At 36.9% G+C, this 20449-nt stretch overlaps 1 protein-coding gene across 12 annotated transcripts; it reads right to left on the bottom strand.

Annotated features, from left to right (window-relative positions):
• Window positions 1-5210: 5210 nt before the first annotated feature.
• Window positions 5211-11314, bottom strand: LOC122280956. Of its 12 annotated transcripts, XM_043092106.1 has the most exons (8): window positions 10998-11314; window positions 9951-10246; window positions 9742-9840; window positions 8172-8357; window positions 7330-7422; window positions 7135-7224; window positions 5831-6963; window positions 5211-5457 (listed from the first exon to the last, which is right to left on the bottom strand). In XM_043092106.1, exons 4-7 carry the CDS (start codon window positions 8193-8195, stop codon window positions 6610-6612), a joined length of 561 nt encoding a protein of 186 aa, XP_042948040.1. In that variant the 5' UTR covers window positions 8196-8357; window positions 9742-9840; window positions 9951-10246; window positions 10998-11314; the 3' UTR covers window positions 5211-5457; window positions 5831-6609. The 12 variants fall into 12 exon arrangements, 10 of the variants coding, with proteins under 10 accessions (XP_042948040.1, XP_042948038.1, XP_042948039.1 ...); XR_006230101.1 differs by having other exon boundaries at window positions 8141-8357; window positions 9951-11314; XR_006230102.1 differs by lacking the exon at window positions 8172-8357 and having other exon boundaries at window positions 9951-11314.
• Window positions 11315-20449: the final 9135 nt, after the last annotated feature.

Raw genomic sequence — 20449 nt, 5'->3', positions numbered from 1 at the left:
CTAAAATGGAATATAAAGGTGTAATGAAGATGAAAGGAAACTATATTCAATCTGGAAAAGGGAAATGATAACGGCTCTCATCAAGGGGAGCTACTCCATGTGAATAGTAAACAGTAAAATTTTTAGGTAATTTTTAAAGACAACTGTTACATACACAAAAAAAATTAATGTAAACCCACAAATTGATATAATTTCATATAATCCGTTAAATCTACTTTACACTAAAAATAATTTTACAATTTAACATACTACATCAAGCCACGTCAATTTATAAATTTACTTTTATGTAATTTATTTGTGATTAAAATATTTCTCTTCCCGAAATTCCCCCCAACAGAACGTATATAACTACTCAAGGAGAAAGTACTAATATGTCCTTATTACAACTAGGCCCACGAGCTAGATAGAAAGTAGATCTAAGACTCATTACATAAAAAGAAATAGTAAAATAAAGAAGCCTGAAGCCTTTCATTACCCATAGCTGTTGACCACAAATGTGTCCATTGCCAAAGGCCCATACTTTTATCTGACTTCCCTTCACCACAGACCCAACATCCTTCTGAGACCATCGAGCCCATAACTTGTCTTTAGTTCTTCAATCAACTAGGGTTTTCTCTCTTAAGAAAAACACATGCCAAGCTCTCCAAGTCTTCCCCTTGTCGGTGTGTAACAACTCCCTCCCCCATCAAAAGACTTTGCCCACAAGGTGGGGAAAGTCTAACCACAACTGGTGGTACTGCTCCCAGGAATCATCCTCTGCCTATTAACCGTTCTATTAGACCAAGAACTCTAATAAAGGTTGTTCTTTACCGTCCTCATCCTTCGGTTAAGTACTTCTTTAGTTTCAAGTTTCACAACACCACAAGCATCCATAAGTGGTAGCCTGGCTATAGGGTTTATGTGCTAACACAATTTCTGCTTCAACTGAGAGATGTGGAAAACATCATGGATCCAAGCAATCCCCAGTAGCCTTAGGCAATATGCCACCTCCCCGATCCGCTGCACCACCTGAAAAGGGCCATACAAACGAGGGGAAAGCTTGATGCTTTGCCAATGGCTGATGGAAGATTTCCCATAGGGCTGAACTTGCAAATAGACCCAATCAACCGTCTAGTATTGTTTTTCCTTCCTTTTCTTGTCAACTTATTTTTTCGTTCTCACTTGAGCTTTAGCCATATTTTGTTTCAACGGTTTCTGTAGTTGATTTTGTAGGGTAAGTTCCACTTCCTCGACCCTAGCTATTCCATAAACATAGCTTAACAATTTAGGAGGTTTGCACCCAAATAGTGCCTCAAAAGGTGTAACTTTCATTGATGCATGTTGGCTTGAATTATAACCCCATTCAGCTAAAGCTATCCACTGTGACCAGTCCTTAGGTTTGTCCCCCACATAGCTAGGTAATTTTTGATCTATTTGTTCACTACCTTTGTCTAGCCATTTGATTGGAGATGAAGGCAGTATGAAACGACAAATGAACTCCCTATAAAGAGAAGAGCTCCTTCCAAAATTTCTAGTGAATATAGGGCCCCTATCTGAGATAATGGAGTTTGGAATTTCATGCGGTTTGAATATATGTTTTAGAAATAGTTGAGCTACCACCTTTGCTATGTAGGGAAGAGAAATGAACTCAAAATGTGCATATTTAGTGAATCTATCGACTTTAATCTATAGGGAGTTGAACCCACTTGAAGTAGGCAATCGCTCAACAAAGTCCATTGTGATATTTGCCGAGGGTCATGAGGGTATGGGGTAAGGGCTGGAGCAAACCACTGGGGAGTGTATTATCCCCCTTTACCACCTGACAAGTGTCACATCCCTTGAAAAAGTTCTTAACATCATATTTTTGCCCTAGCCAATAAAAATCCATTTTCAATATGTGGATGATTTTATCAAAACCCAAATGTTCCCCCATAGGCCTACTATGCACCAATTCCAAAAGTTTACTAATGAAAGCTTGGCTATTAGGAATATTTACTTTGTATTTGTAGAACAACACCTCATTTTTGACTGAGAAAGGAGAAGGCAAGTTTCCAACAAGGTATTTTCTCCATAGGTCTTGTGCTTTAGCATCTGATTCATACAGAGATTCAATCTTTGTCATCCAATTACAACTAGGCAGTGATATCATTGAAGCAATAATTTTAACTTCCCTCTTTTGCCTAGGCAAGGCATTTGCTACTAGGTTCTCCCTCCCCTTTTTGTACTCCATAGTAAAATCATAACCCATCAACTTGGACACCAACTTTTGCTGAATTGTAGTTCCCACCCTTTAGTCCAGTAGAAACTTAAGGTTTTGATGGTCTGTTTTGACTGCAAAGGATTGTCCTAGAAAATAAGGATGCCATTTCTATATTGCTGAGACCAGTGCAAATAATTATTTTTCATATGTGGACATCCCACGGGCCCTTCCCTTTAAAGCTTGACTGTGGTAGGCCAGGGGTCTACTTCCCTGCATCAGCACAGTCCAATGGCCTCACCCAAGGCATTGCATTCAATTACAAATGAGGATTGGAAATTGGGTAGAGCCAAGACTGGAGGTTGGGTCACTGCTTTTTGAGTCTATCAAATGCCTTTTGGGCTTCACTATCCCACTTGAAATTGTCTTTCCTTAGTAAGTTTGTTAGCTTAGCAACTATGACTCCATAAGCCCTGATAAACTTTCTGAAATATCTTGTCAAGTTTAAGAAACCCCTAAGGCTAGGGGTGTAACTAGTATGATTCAGTCTGATTTTTTGATATATAATATATATAGTATATAACAATATAGTAATAATTTATTGTTGTAAATTATAATATATAGTTATTTATATAGGATTTTAAAATTTAATATAATATTAATTAATAATTTAGCATATAATACAAAATTATTTTTTATATAATCATATATATTATATATCAAAAACTATATCTAAGATAATTTTATAATATATAAAATATATTATAAAATTATATATAATATAAAAAGTCATATAAAAAATTAAATATATATATATATATATATGAACTGATTTGGTCCAGTTCGGCTTGGTGTTAGAAAAATGAAAACCTAAATAAGATCGATTTTGGCCAGTGTTGAGAAAAATGAAACCGATATTGAACCGAACTGGTTTAGAACTAGGTCAACCCATCGGTTCAGTCCAATTTGGTCTGGTTTACCAATTCATTGGATTTTTCTTTTCACCACTTCCTAAGGCCTTTATAAAGCGAGGTATGGGCCACTCCACCATGGCCCATAGCTTGTTATAATCTACCCGAACCCCCTGGGCAGAAATGAGATGGCCCAAATAGGAGACCTCTTCACAGCCAAACCTACAATTGCTGAACTTAGCAAACAATTGGTTCTCCCTTAGTGTGTCAAAAATAACCCTCAAATGGGCCACATAGGTCCAATCTAAAAGAAGCCTTATTGGTGGGCAAGGCCCCTTGTAAGATTCAAACAAGAATGCATGATACAGAAATACAAAAATTATGCATACCTTCAATCATGTTTATCTAATAATAACTATAAAAATCATTAAATAAAAAAACTCACCTGGATTTTAAAAAGAGTATTCTAGCCCATTCATCTCATAAGCTCTTTTAGATGCAATAGCAAAGGCTTGTAATTCATTTTAGACCCATGATAGGCTAGGAATTCTTTCATCTCTAATGATGATTGTACTGACCCTCTTCTAACAAGAAATGTAGTTGTGTGTATCTTTGGGTGATTCAACCTTTTCTGAGCAGTATTAGCCATTATTTTATGTCAATTAAGTACTTTATTATATGTGGCTATGTTAAATCTTTGATTAAGAGATATGTCTTATACCATTAGCCCATGTCATCGAGTAATAGACATTTAATTCATGGTGAGGTAATAAAGAGTTGACACGATGGACAAAAAAATACCTTCGATGCGAGATGGCAGACAGAACACGCTTGAGGTGGTAGGCGGCTAACTCTAGGTCTAGGTACTAGCAGCCCCACCCTTGTACCCCCGACCACCACCCGTGGAACCCCCCCCCCCCCCCCCCCCCCCCCCAAAACCACCACCACCACCTTGGAAAAGTGGAATCCTTTAAACCTCACTACAACATTTGCTATTTTTTGCCGCACTCGATAGTCGCCGTAACAAAGATCAAAACTGTGGCTAAAATCATTAAGCAGTGGTTTTTACATTGCAGATGAAACACTAGGATTTAGGCGTGACATTTGCTCCTATTTTCGCCGCAATGATGCTGCCAAAGAATAGGGCATCTTCCTGTCAATCTACCTGTTGAGAATGGGGAGCATAGTGACTGCCGCTATTGAATCCCACTCAAGTCGAGCCAGTGCCGCTAAGGCTTTCCTCTTTCTTGTGAGCATGAGTTCGTCGCGGACAGAGGCCACTGCGTTTGACGATTTACAAGATGTCGATCATATTTTTTTGCGACGCGTGTTTCTCACAGAGTAATTGGATCGGCGATTTCAGATCGGCAGGCCAATTACGGCATCCTACCCGATTGCCGAACGTGAAAATGTACCCCCAAATTTCCTGCGATAAACCTCGCTAGATTCTTACATCTCTCTCGTGCGTGTGAGGTTGCTACAATCAACAACGGATTGGTTCATTGTGGCAGCAACAATTATCGACGATTGCCCCCAACTGATGCTCCAGCGCTAGGTATCACTTTTTTTGGCGACCCTTTTCTCCCCCAAAATTTCCCTTTTCGCATTTGCTAATCAAATTTGGGTGTAAATTTAAACGCTCACGAAAATACCCCAAATCATTTAAACTTTTCACCCTCAAATTAACTGGAAATGTTAATTTGGCACTAATTAAATTACTGTAATCTTGCTATTTTGGTCCTCCCAATCGATATTGTACTCATGCATAAATCATTGATCGTAAGCAGATATTGATATGGATTATTTGACACTTTATTACCAATCAACTCTGTTTTCTCATATTGGGTTTGCACAATATAGGGTTACTTTTCACACACAAGCATATATATCTCCTCTTCAAATTGGTCTCGATTGAATCTAGTTTTGCAACTGTGTTTATATATTTATAAACACACTTGAATCAGGTTATGCACACATGATGAATATCAGCACATACAGGCCTATATATATATATCTGTGTGTTTATATTAGACTGACAGAGAGGAGATTGCATATCTTCGTGAGTATATATATATATATATCTAAATTAATCAACCATGCAAGTATAGAAAACCTCTTGAAAATAGCAGTATGTCAAATATCAATGCTAGATATTACTTTTTCCTTCAATTTTGTCCATAACTTAGTTTAGCAATGAGAGGGAAATTGTCATCCATACATATCATTTCAATATGCCAGCAGTCATATATACTATAATTCATGTACAATACATACCCCACATACAATGGGGCAAAAATTTAAACTTAATGTTTTTTGGGGTCTTGGGTAGCACATCCAAGATTGGACCACCATACTGGAGGCAAAATAGACCTGTTCCAATACACAATAATGGCATAAAAATTAGTATGTGTAAATATTACTCTGCATAACCTTTTAAGTTTTGCAAATTTCACATCTTCATATTTTTTGTACAATTCAACTGCCAAGACCCATACAAATAATATGCTTATTGTGTGCTGGGCAACCTTAAAGTCATTTACAAAATTTTTCCTCAATCACCACAAAATTAGTCTCGTTTTTCCTTCATTACCTGGTAGAGATCAATGTGATTCAGATTCAAGTGTATTTACAGTTCATATACTGCAAACATGTGTATCATGATACAACTACTAATTTACAAAGAGTCATTTTTCATATGCATTTTGTTTGTAGTGGAATTTGATGGATGTTATTTGCTTTTTACCTTAGAGTTCACAGAGCCATGAACAACCTCTCACTCACTACCACCTTGCTAGTGCAGCTCGCTTCTAACATTTCTGCCCTTCCTTTAAAAGATCCCTGTGATGTATATATAAACACTGCATAATGGCAAAGTAGTTATATTGACATATATCTATAGCACTATAGATAAAGTGTAGGCAACAACACTAGGTGGTTATATAAAGCACTAAGCATGCCTAAAAATTATATATCAGGGCAGTAAGGTATAACTGAAATTATGTATGCCAATTGTATATGCAATATCCTTATAATGAAGAGTACAAAATTATGTATTTTTATGTCTCATTTATTTTAGCTAGCAGTAGGTAAATCATTTATTGTTCTTAATCCTTCCAACAACCACCCCAAGAAACTCTATAGGTATTTTAACATTGCAACCCAGCTCTCATTGTAAAGAGTAAATGGCAAGCAGACTACCGAAAGCCAATATTATTCAGTTGTCGCTTTAATGGTAATAAAATTTATATTAAAAGTTGGTCTATGAATAAATGACCTCTACCCAACATTATAGTATGTATATAGCATTGAGTTAATATAGAGCAAGAAAGCAATTTACCTCCCATGATCCTTGACCCTTTCTAGCTAGCAATATCAGAATATATTCACTACTTTTCAAACTTGCAATAGTCTTAAATAAGCAACCCCACCACACCTTCATCAAAAGTACTACTATACTAAGGTGTAGGTCAAAAGTTAAAAAAAAAAAAAAAAAATTAACTGTTGGCATGCACAAAACAGCAACTAAGGAACTGCAGTTTGAGTCTCTCTCTGAGACTCAACTTCTGACATTCGCAAGTCAACATGTTGCTCATATTCCCGAATATGCTCTCTCATAGCAGCAAAACCACCTTCAATATCTTCAAGCCGATGTTGGTAATATTTTGCATTTTTCCTATTTGTTTCATTTTCTTCCGCAAGCCGTTCATACTCCTCATTGCTCACTCCAGCCACTTTAGTTGATTCGGGCATAACAGAGTGGCTCATCTCTCTGTTATACCAGGACCTATGTCCCAATACCTCCCTAAATATGGTTGCTACTGCTTCATCTGTCCGAGCCTCTGGGTCTTTGGCACTCATCAATTCAACCATCTGATTCTGTGGCCAACACAAGTCAAACCATTTCCATCATACAACCAATAACATCAATAAAACTAAGTTCCATACTATAGTCCTAACTTGCTAGCACTGAACTTTCTTGGAACTAAACACTTACAAATATCTATAATCAACCATTTACTTATGATAATTGTGAAATTTTTTGCTCACATAATTGTCTTTTGTGGTTGGTGTGATAAATCTCCCCCTTTTAGTCGACCAATGCACATCTTTGTAGAAATCAATTAGATTCTTCTCCTTCTACATGAACATATAGACATACCAATCACATTAGCTTACTTTGCCAAATATTCTCCTTTTATATTCAAGCATAGAATCTCTGGCTACCAAAGAAAAAGTCAATACCTTCCTTTCCATTAGTACAACAAATGAAGTCTTTCCGCTTGTATGGTTCACCCTTTGTTTACGCCTATGTTCTTTGTTTTGACTGGACATTTTCTGCAATAAAATCCAAATGAGGCTGAATGGAGCAATGAACAACATAGCTATACCCATGTATTTGTTTGACTTAAAACAAACAAATGGATTTGGGAAATCTTATATAAATATAGTTCCATTTCCTTATTAAAATAGCCATATATATAACATTTTTAAGTTGTGAAAACTAGCAGGAAAACCAACTGTGGTCTTTATCAAATTGTCTCCACATCTTAGAATCAACAAGATGTCTTAAAGTACTATGGTCATCAACTCGTTGTTCTCTATGCCATTTCATAGATTTTGCAATATCCTTCGACATAAATAACCTCTATAACCTTGGAATCAGAGGAAAGAAGCGCAAAACCTTTAGGGGAATCTCCCCCTTTTCCCACTCGTTGACACCCATTACGACTCATTGTATTTAGAACAAGCTTCTTTGTCTACATCATTATTCCAAAATAGCATGCAGTCATTTGGACAGGCATGTATCTTCACATAACTAAAACCCAAACCACGCTCTAAGCGTCAAGCCTCGTGGTATGAGGTAGGTATTTCAATATCTGGAAATGCTTCCTTTAACAATTGTAAAACCATATTAAATGACTTGATAGTCCAACTACCAACAGTTTTGACATGAAGCAGCTTAACTACAAATGAGAGCTTTGAGAACTTCTCGCAACTTGGATAAAGTGGATGTTTTGCATCCTCAAATAATTGGTCAAATGTTTTCGATTACCCGTCATTCACGGTTGGAGGGGAAGTAATACCATCTTCATGTTCCCCACTTGCATGGTCCATGAATGTCCTAGCCCGCGTGTCCTCTAGCATGTCATCCATATCATCAACAAAGTTACGACTTGGATCAAAGCCATCTTCATCACTGTAAGACGAATTCACACTCTAGCTTTCACCCTCCTCATGAAAGATCCAATGTGTATAACTTGGATCAATACCTATCATGAAGAGATGATCTTTGACTTCATTAATTGGTAGAAAAAGGTTATTACAGAATCTTCAACATGGACACCTGAAAGTAGTACTTTCAGGTGCATGGGCTTTTGCCATAGTGAGGAGTTTATTAACCCCTTCACTATATTCAGCTGACGTAAACCTATTTGGCACGTGTATCCAGTTCTTGTCCATTTGAACCTTATGTGATAATAGGTCATCAATGAAACCATAAACAATAGAATAATGAAGAATATGAGAGGGAAAACCAACTGCTATTTTCTAGGGAAATCATATAGACAACATTACGGAGTCACAAACATTATGATTTTTCTATAAAAGTAGACCAACATATTCAATACAATAAGCAAACGCTAATTGAAAGTACAAATACCTTGCTCATCCTTCCCTCCATAGGATTGGTCTGTACCCCTTCCAACTATATGATTTATGCCTTTAAGTTTTGCTCACAAACAAAGGGCAAGAAAGGGTGAAGCCGAACTTGATAGATTATTAACTTCTTTATATTTCTCTTTTAAAATATATGATTAGAAATATAGACAATGTATTTGTTGCCCCCTTATTTTTCCCTATTCTACCATTTCCAAAAGATATTAAAGTCCACAAGCAATTATTAGTTTTTTGTGCCAATAGCAATTAAAAAACTGAATTCAAGTGTCACAATACAAGCTATTAATAAAAGGCTAGTGTTTTCCTTATTACCCCAGAAATACATACACATAATAAAAGGTGTATTATGTAGCCTAAGAAAGTTGTATTACCAAACCCAAGGAAGTCATCTCTCAGTTCATCTTTATCTTAAAACATTCAACTTTCCTGGAATTTTTCTTACATGCTTGAATGTGGTGGGAAATCAGTGGCAAATTAATTGCCCAGTTATAATAAAAAACGAGAAACTGCTATGCCCCCAATTATTTTAGAAGCCTTTTATGGAAACCAGTCAACCATGTAAGGGCCCTTCAATGGCAAAATATGGATGGGAATCAAACAAACACAAAGCAAAAGTTTATGAATTGCTTTAATTACTTTATTGTCTAAAGTAAGATGGATGTATGGTAAATATCAAATTTTTTTTAATCAACGTATGAAATTAGAGTATAGGCACATATTGGACAGCAAATTAGCTAAGGAAAAAAAGGCAAAAAAAATTGGACAACAAATGAGATGGGAAAATTTGGTCTATACCTAGCTATAGTCAAATTTCCTAGAGAATGGCCAATGTCTGCTTTGGTATTATACTCTAATTTCACAAATGAAATTGCTTCGATTGCCTTCTATGAACAGCTTATATATATATATATATATATATTTGCTCGTATTTACCCGACACAGACATTGATGTATTTACAGTTGAAGGATAGAGCTTACCGCAGGAGGTGGCTGGCACTCTGAAATGCTCAGTTAGTATGGCAACATAGTGTTTTAATTTCCCAAAGGGAGTTGGCATTGAGAGAGGCTAGGGCATAACTAGTGAGAGAGGGAGGGAGAGAGGGCCTTCGTGAGATTTATAGATGTAGATCAGAGAGATAATTAAGTAGTTCGATGGTGGAAATTTCACATACAATCAAGGAGCTTACCAGTGACGATTTGACGGCATGGTAGCAAGGTTGAGGTCGCAGCAGTGGTGACAATGTGTTGTTCAACCAAGGGAGAGAGTATCATCCGAGCACCATTTTCAAAATAAGGCAAAAAGTTAAATATATAGTCCGTCAAATAGGAAAACAGAACTATACAAAGTGAGTTGTAATGACGATTTTGGCCTCGACACTACAAGAAATTGCGCGCAAGCGGTTGGATTCGGTCAGTAACGATGACTACCCACTGCTGCAACAAAGTCATCATCGCAGACAGAGCAGACTCCTCTCTCTTTTGACTGCTCATTTGCGGGCGAATTTGATGTGCCAATATAAACAACAGTTCAAAAAACTTTTCACCACGATTTTAATGGCTTTAATGTGAAGCATAATTTTATGGCGATTGTGAATTGCATCAAATAAATCTACATAATGATTTAGTAAGGCACATTCATTGGATATATGCATTCTAAATGAATAATTGTAATTGGGAAATGGTTTGCACAGTTGGCTATACTAGCATATTTACCTTATAGTGAGCAAAAAGATTTATCAAATCTTAATAGAAAGTATAATATACTATAATAGGCCACTAAGTAGAGAAGCATCTTGAATACTCAAGTTTATGTGTTGTTAAAATAGGGAAACATAGTAAAAATAATTACCCAAAGAAAACATTAATTAATTATAATCTATATTTATATAACCATCACTACTAAGTTTAAAATTGGCCAATAACATTGGTTCTTCGTGCACCCAAAACAAGGCAAACTCATGAGATGATTTCTCATTGGGTATTTTGAGTCCATCTTGAAGACACAATAAAACCGGACTTGGTAATCCCCATCCTTCAACCTCTGTTTCAATATGAACCGATATTTGTCCTAAAAACAAATCGTGGTTTTCCTAAGTTATAACATACAATTCATTATGTGGGTAGTTTAAATCAAGAAAATATCTTACATACAAAAAATGAAAAGCAAATATACTACCATCTCCATATGTATTGAATGACAGAGAATGGAAAAGGTGGAGAGACAGAGAGCATACAGTAGGTTGTACGGTGTGGCCATCGGCTGGTATGGCAACATGGTGGGCAAAATATCACTCTTGGTGGTGATTGGCATGAGAGAAGAAGGGCCGAAATAAGAGTTATATATATATATATATATATAGAGAGAGAGAGAGAGAGAGAGAGAGAGAGACACCAAGCTGATTGCAGGGAAGATGATGCAAACCAGTGGCAACAATTTCACGGTAGCGATCGGTGGCTACAATTGCCGTGAGGAGATGAGAGACTTGTGAGTAAGAGTGACGGCGAACAAGTCCCAAAGAAATATTAGGAATGAGGGGAAAAAAACTAGCGATGCCTCAACGAAATTCCTAGGGGATGAAAATATATATACTCTACTTATAATAGCAGCGAAAAATCGACGTTAAAAGATTTCAGATCTGTTAGATATTTATTCTGACGACAATATTTCACCGTAAGACACCCGATTAACCATGATTAAAATCACTACCGGCTTATGAAAAATGCTATTAACTATTGTGGCAATTTAATGTCGCCGTTGTAGCTCCTTCATAGCTACAGGGCCCTAAACTGCCGTAGAATGATCCCAATTGCGGCAGAATAAAATTGCTGCGACCATATCTTGTCGCAAAGCAATCCTTTTGATCGTTAATCTTCCCAACATATTAACGAAACTAGCCTCAAACAATTATCTCCTTTGAAAAGATCAAGTTATCCCCGTTTTACATGGTCATGGACTTCTTGGTTACATCACCAATGAGCTTTCTTGCCCTTCCACCACACTCCTTGGAGAAAATGGTGAAATCACTATCGAATCCACTGCAACCAAGTGGTTACGTATTCACCAGTTAATCCTTGGATGGATTAACAGCTCTCTTTCGGATGTACCTATCTCGTAGGTCATTAACACTGAAATGTTTCATGAAGTTTGGGATGTCCTTGAAACGCTGTATGGCCAATATACTTGTGACTGAGTTTAGTAGATGAAAGCTAAACTCCAATCTCTCAACAAAGGTTCCTTTTCAATGGAAGAGTATCTTCACAAAGCCAAATCATTGGCACTTGCTCTCTGTGGTGCTGGAAAACCCGTAGATGATGATGATTTTATCATCTACTTGCTTCAAGGTTTGGGATCTAAATTTGATCCCATTGTTGCCGCTCTCAATGCTCGAGATAGCTTGCCTTCTCTTGACTCAATGATCAGCAAACTACAAGATTTTGAGATCCGAATATCCAATCTTAGAGCCTCATCTTTAGCTGCTACTTTTTATTCTAACTAACATCCTTCTTCCATCGATAGAAACAAGGGTGCTCACTTGAGTTGTGGACGGCCCTTCAAGTAATCAATAGTAATCTAAAGGCAATAAAGGAAATGGTTGCACAGCAACATTCAACTCAAGGAGGTGGATGCTCCTCTGTGCATGGAGGATGTAGTACTTGCTTTTGATGTGGTGGACCAAATCACAATGTTGATGCTTGTTGTGCACATGATGAGGACGCTCAACAATATCAGGGTTTCCTTGCTGTTCAAGTAGGTGATACCACAAAGGATGTCTAGTTTCCTGATACTAGAGCCAACAATCACATGGCTCTCACCACCACCAATGCCCAAGGTATATAGCCATATACTAGATCCGATTATGTTATGGTTGGTAATGGTTCTAGGCTTCCCATTAATGCTATTGCTCACTTTCAAGTTCTGCATACCTCATTTACTCTAAAAAATACAATTGTTGTTCCTAACATTAAAAAGAAACTTCTACCGGTTTCTCAAATTGCCACTGATCATAATTGTTACTTTGTGTTATATTCGTGATTTTTTTTTTTAAAATCAAGGAACTGAAGACGAATCGAGTGTTGTTTAAAGGCTGGGTTGAAGGTGGCTTGTATCCATTACGTGTGAATCCAACCTCCTTCTTTGTAGTTACACTTCAAGCTACCAAAGTTTCTAGCGCCGTATGGCATGCCTGTTTGGGCCATCCTAATTCTAGAACTCTCAAACATATACTTCCATGCTTGCCTACATTGAATAAAAATTTTAATTTCTGTGAAAGTTGCACTTTTGGAAAATCTACCGAATTATCATTTTCAACACGTTCTGCACATGCACAATCTTTTCTCCATACTCTTCATATGGATGTTAGGGGACCTGCTCTGATTCCTCCCTTGATGGTTTTCGCTTTTATTTGGTAGTTGTTGATGAATATTCACGTTATATATGGTGTTTTCCAACGGCTCGAAAATCAGATGTAATTCATATAGTCCCTTCTTTTCTCAAAATGTCAACAAATCAATTTCAAACTCACGTCAAAATCATTCAAAGTGATGGTGGCGGTGAGTTTGTAAATCTTTCATTAAAGAATTATTTTTCTTTCTAAGGGATTATTAATCAAATATCTTGTCCTGGAACCTTGGAATAAAATGGTTTGGCTGACTGACGACATCGACATATTGTTGAAACTAGGTTAACTTTAATGGCTCATGCATCTCTCCCACCTAAGTTTTGGATTGCCACATTTATAACGTCTATTCTTCTTATAAATCGGTTGCCAACTCCTATTCTTCATGTAAAGTCTCCCTATGAAATAGTTTTTCACTCTCCTCCTTCCTATACTACTCTACGAGTGTTTAGATGTGCATGTTATCCATATCTCACCCCTTTTGGATGCTCTAAGCTTAACTTTAAGTCTACACACTGTATTTTTCTTGGTTACTCACCACATCATAAGGGCTATTGTTACATGAATATCAACTCAGGTCGTATATATGTTTCACGACATGTACTTTTTGATGAGATAAATTTTCCTTACTCCACTCCAAAAGTCAACCCAGAGCTCTCCTTTCAATCCTTCAAAGTTTGGCCTTTACCCACAAGTATTCAAACTGTGTCTCTTCAGCCCATGGGATCTGCTACTCCCTCTTCTTCTAATATGGATCATCAAGCATCCATATAGTCTTCATCACAGGTCTTAGTCAACCCTTGCCCAGTGGATCAGTTTGTTTCCAATTTATAGGAGCCTCCACCTACTCTTTTATCATCTCGGGCAATTAGTGGGCTAGAACCTATTAGGACTTATCCCATGGTCACCAGAAATCAGGACGGCACTAGGAAACCCAAAACCTTTTTATTAACTCACCATTCACTTCCCAAGTGCTTTGTAACAGATTTAGCTGCTCAGCCATTAACATTGAGAACCTATAAATAGGCACTCAAGGACCCAACATGGAAACAAGCCATGCAATAAAAAACAATTGATGCTTTCCATGCCAACCATACCTAGACTCTAGTCCCCAAAATTGTGGATATGAACTTGGTGAGCAATAAATGGGTCTTCAAGGTTAAGACTCAGGCTTTTGGCTCTATTGAACGGTACAAAGCCCATCTTGTTGCTCGTGGCTTCACTCAACTTCATGATTTGGATTATGATGAGACCATCACCCCTGTGGTCAAGCTGGGCACTATTCACTTGGTTCTTACTTTGGCACTTTCACAAAATTGGTCACTATAACAACTTGATGTGAGCAATGCGCATTACAACAACTTGGCTCACTACAAGAAATACTAGTATTTGCTACGACCTAAATTAGTAGCTAAAAGTATCAAAATCGCGGCAAAAACAATTTTCCTGCGATTTATTGATCGTAGGTGATCTGCCGAAAAGTGAGCCTGACATATACCCAAATTGTCTCCGCAAAGCCACCGTAGAAAAATTCATGCTAATTTCCGACGAGTTGAACTCGCAGCAAATAGTGCCATAGAAGCCAGGAAAAATGAATGCAATTGGGGCTATCATCGTTGGGTGGAAAACTATTTGTGGCGAGTTTGTTTCATCGCAAATGTATAATGCTGCCACAAAAGATTTGACATGTGTGCGTCTTTGTTGAGAATGGTTGCCTTGCTTAGTTGCGGCGACTAAAATTCTCCGGAAATAGTCTTTTACAAAATTTAAAAAAATAAAAAAAATACTGGCCTACAAAATATAGAACACGGCCAATTCTAAAATTAGCTTTCTAAAACCAAATCTAGTTGGTTGGATCCAACCTAAACCTAAGATGGACAAGTCAGTTTGATGGTTTCCTCCCACACAATTAAATCATAGAGTTCAAATATATTATATAGAAAGTATACAAGCAGTTGGTGGCAGATTATAAAGTTTGAAGTTCAAAATATAATCTTTATATGAATATGCATGGTATTGAATTAAAATACAAATGTAGTTGAGTGTTAACATGTGCATTAAATGTGAAATGAGTGTTGTGCATGCTTGAGGTACCGGAATTCTGGTGAGGGCATAGGTATATATGTATAGGCATGTCATTTGATTCATCAACTTTCTTTGATATACATGTAAATGAAATATATTCTAGGAACATTTTCTAAGTTACACTTTAACATTGTTCGTAGGTTTGAAATGATGAACCAATGTCAGGTAAGTTTGTCAAACCAATATTAATATCTTTGACTCAGAACCTCCCCAATCTACTTTGTATATACCCAATGCCACAACCTCTTTAGCTGGAAGCTTGGTAGATTGTACACCGCGAGAATCATACTAGATACCATGGTAAACACGAGAACCTATGAGAGATTGAGAGGTGCAAGTTAGAAAAGAAGCAAAGTACGAAAACAATTAAAGAAATGAACTAACAAGATATATAGATGTAATTTAATTAATGAGCTGAAATTTATCCAGCATTTGCCACCTAAAGTAAAAAGTAATCCCTCTATCTCAAAAATCATATCTACACTAATACTTATGCTAATAAATGAAAATGAATTCCTGCCAAATAGGGAAAAATGAGGGACTTGTAATGTTTAGAATGTTTAATGTTAGCAATGGTTAGAATGTTAGGAAAAAAACCTGTAAAAAAACTGTAGAATCTATTATCAATGGTTGCTCTCAATGCATTTGATTACCTGCCTAAGCCCAAGGCCCACAAATAAATAAAGCTCCTCTGTATACCACCATTCTTACACATCTCCAATAGTTTATGATATCAAACTGCATTTTAAAGTACATGACAGAAGATACGATGATGCAAACAAACAACTGAATAATGGAGCAAAAACTATGGCAATGATAGATAGCAGATTCATTCACCTTGATTTAGAAGTAGACTACACAGGGGAAGAGCTTGTAGAAAGGGTCAAATGTTGTCATTGTAAAGACTGAATTTACATACGACACTTTGACTAATTTTACCAAACACCTTCTCTGCAATATTTTCCTTAAGTATAGAATCTCCAGTAGCATTCATTGGTTTCCTTATTACAACTAACATCCATTACTTTTGTTGGTTCAAGACTTGAGAAAAGTAAACATAATTCAAACATTTTTCACTTAAGTTGCTAAATTGAACAAGCCATGGCTCATTTGGGTTTGTATGCTTTAATGTCCTGGGATCACCCCCATCTTAATCTCTCCTTCAGCATGACGTTGTACCCTTTTGGATCATACAATAAAATTCCAGACTTATACCAGGCCAGCAACAATACACCCATTATTAGAAACGTAAAAAAATACACCCATTATTGTGGTGAATTATATTTCCCCTAGTATAATATCATCTAAAACGTCTGTGGCACAATAAAACGTCTAAATATGCAAATAAAAAAAGTCAGCACAAAGATGACAGTATAAAAATAAATAAATAAATAAAAACACTTAAAATCTGGTTTTTTCCCCAATAAAAAAAAAATCTGGTATCTTTGGTTTACCTGTTCGTGCAAATGGTTTTCCTTCTGAATTTCAAATTCTTGCAGCTTTGCTTCAGCTTCCCGCTTTTGAGCCAAGCCCTTCCCCCATTCCAACTTCTTCTCCTGGTTAAAATGCACAGGAAATGAAAATTGACACTTCAACTTAAAGAAAAGGGACAATCTGGTATTTTTCAAAGAAAGAAGCTTCGAACTCAAGCTAAAGGAATGGAGGAAGACCCTCGGCTGGAAGCAAAAAAAAAAAAAATCAGAGTGTAGAATCAAAATCTCCAAAAATGGAAACCAAAATTTGGAAGCTTACCTATGTTTATCCCTCTCCTTGAGGATATTTAGGCTAGGGTTCCACCCTTTGGAAATGAAGAGACGAGCTGGAGAAGAGGCCAAGGGAGAGACGCATGAAGGAAACCGAAAACAAGTGATCTGCATCTAAGGCAAGGGGCTTTCGGTGAAGGCTAAATGGCATACCTTTTTCTTCTTAGAGCCTCGTTTGGTAGTAGATGAGCAAGGTTTGCTTGAGGTTGCAACCCTAGATCTTCTCCTATTCTTCCCAATAGTTGATAAACCTTGATTCAACCACAAGATCAAAAATAAGACAAGCTTATATGATCAGAAATCAGAATACATAGAAGAAAATAAGGAGGCAAGGGACTTTTGGGTTAGGGCTTGGGATTTCTAGAAATGGGAAAAAAGAACAGAGCGAAAGCGAGAAGCAGAGTGCACGAGAGATAGGAAAAAATAGAAGTTGGAAGGTTTAAATTCGAGACTTATTACGATGACTTTGTCTCGCCGGAAAAATCCTATAAGTCTTTGCAATATCTCGTTTTATCCAACGTATATTGTTGCGATTTTGTGGTCCGCGATTAAAATATGCCACAAAAGATTAAAAGTTGCTGCTATAAGATGCGGCGACAATATTCCCCCCGTAACATTCACGTTATCCGAATTCCCTTTCCACGGGTGTTTTTGCGGCACCAAATTTTCGCCACAACAAGTGGGTTTTGTGGCGATATTTCTCTCTTCGAGGGAAAGAAAATGCCATAACAGTACAACAATTTATTGTGACGACAAAAACTGTCACAATAGATTAAAAGTCGCCGTAAAAAATTAGACAGTGAATTCTTCAGCATTTCTCAACTTCATGATAGAATTTTGCGACGGAATTGAAAAACGTCTCAAATAAGTGCATTATTGCTGCGATTTCTTTTGCAGCCAAATTAAAATCGCCGCAAAAGGCCTCTTTTGTTGTAGTGTGCATTCTTACATGGTGATTTACAAGAAAAGTCTCCCTCACTCAACCACCTAGCTTTGAGGATCCAATACATCCTAATATGTATGTCACCTTCACAAGGTATCGTATGGACTCAAACAAGCCCCTCAAGCATGGTATATGAAGTTTAGCTCATACATTCAAAAGATGGGTGTTCAAAGGTGTCCATATGATACATCCTTTTTTTTTTAAATGTCGGGACTCTGATATCATTTTTCTTTTGATCTATGTGAATGATATTATTATCATAGGTTCTTCTACTTCATACATCGACACATTTCTCTTTCATATGTCACAAGTTTTTCACATGAAGGATCTGGGAAAATTGCACTATTTTCTCAGTATTCAAGTTAAACGAGACAACCATGCTCTTACACTTAGTCAAACAAGATTCTTGTTGTCACTACTTCAGAAATTTGGTCTTGATTGCATCAAACCTATCTCCACTCCTTTGGCATTTGGTTCAAACTTTCTACATCTAATGGTGCTACTCTCACAGATCCCACATTGTGTCATCAAATGGTTGGCTCTCTGTAGTATCTCACATTAACCAACCCAGATATTGCTTATGCCATGCACTTTGTATGTTAGTTCATGCAAGCCCCTCATGATTCACACTTCGTTGCAGTTAAAAGAAATTTTTGCTATTTAAAGGGAACAATTAATCTTAATCTACACTTTGTCAAAGAACCCTATCTTCTCTTACAGGCTTTTGTAATGTAGATTAGGCAGGATGTAGGGATGATCGACGGTTAACAACTAGCTTTGCTATTTTCATGGGAAATAATTTGCTATCATGGGGAGCAAAGAAATAACAGTTTCTAGGTCCATAGCTGAAGCAGAATACCGAGCATTAACATCCACTACAATTGAGCTTATGTGGTATACACATCTCCTCAAATCTCTTGGTTATCTCATGGTAGCACCAACACTTCACTGTGATAACAAAAGTGCGCTCAACATTGACAAAAATCTAGTATTCCACCATCGCACTAAGCACATCGAAATTGATGTTCACTTTATCCAAGAACAAGTTACCCATGGTGTCATCAATCTTGCTCATGTTTCTGGCCAAGATCAAGTAGTAGACATCTTTATAAAGTCACTATGCAGTCCAAAGCTTACACCAAACAGAAGCAAGCTCTATGTTGGCCTTATCTCATCTTGAGCTTGAGGGGGAATGAAGAGACATATCCCTGATTTGTTGCTGATATTTCTCCATCAATGGGTTCTAATATTTCTCCACGAATGGTTGTTGTAATCTTACCATAGCAGTCCATGATTCTCGCACTGGTGTAAATAGCATATATATTCTTATTTTTGGTGTTCATTTCCTTATTTACTTTCTGTACAGCTAGTAGGTCTCTTGATGTATTATGTTTTCCTTCTCTGTAAAACGTTATTTAAGTAAAGAACAAGCCATGCATTATGCAGGCTATTTTCCCTTATAGCCACCAACCCTTGATTGTGGTAGGTGAGGAACTACGGTGCCCAGGATGCATGCCGCAAGTGTTGCATCCCCTTATGCGTTGTAGGAGTATTGTGTGCCCATATGCTAAGCACACATGTGTATAGAAAAATCGCAGCGAAAAAAGTATAAGGTCCTAGTTGGAACTAGAAATAAAAGTACTCGAGATATATACATATACATACATACATGCCCATCAATGATATTAACCATAAGTCACCTCCACATCATCATCCAAATATTACAAATCAAGATTCGTTCATCACCTAAAACAAATAGGAATAATACATAACACGTTCGTCACCCAGTACAAATAAACATCATTAATTATACAAAAAATTATAATCTTAACGGGGATAGGCTCCCACACTATTTATCTGGCTGAATGGGTAATTCCTCCTATAAGTATCCCTCTTGACTCAAAACTGCATAAAAATCTACGCTTTGGAAGAGTGAAATCATAGTAAGACTACCATGGTGAGATTTCAATAAAATTTCAGTAAGGTAAAACTCAAGACAGTAGCTATTAATATAAGAAATGGCTATGGAAATGAATGCATAACTTACAAGTAAAATGACAAGTGAAATCACAATTATCATAATTAAGTATAACGAGGTACCAACCTCTATCAAAACAAAGTAAGCATTATTCATTGTAAATGAAAATATATTTTGGAGAACTCTCGAGACTACTCTTATTGCGCAACCACCTCCTCTAAATTTCTTATAGAAGTAAATCATTAAAATTAATTTAGATACTCACAAAACCTTCCCCATTTTAAACTTGGCTTGATTTCTGAACTGCAAGAGCTACATAACTCCAATTTCTTTTATAAAGACATGTAAACAAACTCATTTGCAACCTAAACAACAAAAGCACTAACATATCCTCCAGCAATAAAACGTTGGCAGTTTTTGTACAAAGTTCACTCCTTTATACACAAAACCACTACATGCCACTACATGCTTTGTGTATGTGTAGCAACCTACTTTGCAAATGTTTGCTCGACTTCATGTC

The sequence above is a fragment of the Carya illinoinensis genome, chromosome 11 (assembly GCF_018687715.1).
Source record: "Carya illinoinensis cultivar Pawnee chromosome 11, C.illinoinensisPawnee_v1, whole genome shotgun sequence".
Lineage (NCBI taxonomy): Eukaryota > Viridiplantae > Streptophyta > Magnoliopsida > Fagales > Juglandaceae > Carya > Carya illinoinensis.
This window is presented reverse-complemented; position numbering and strand designations above follow the sequence as displayed.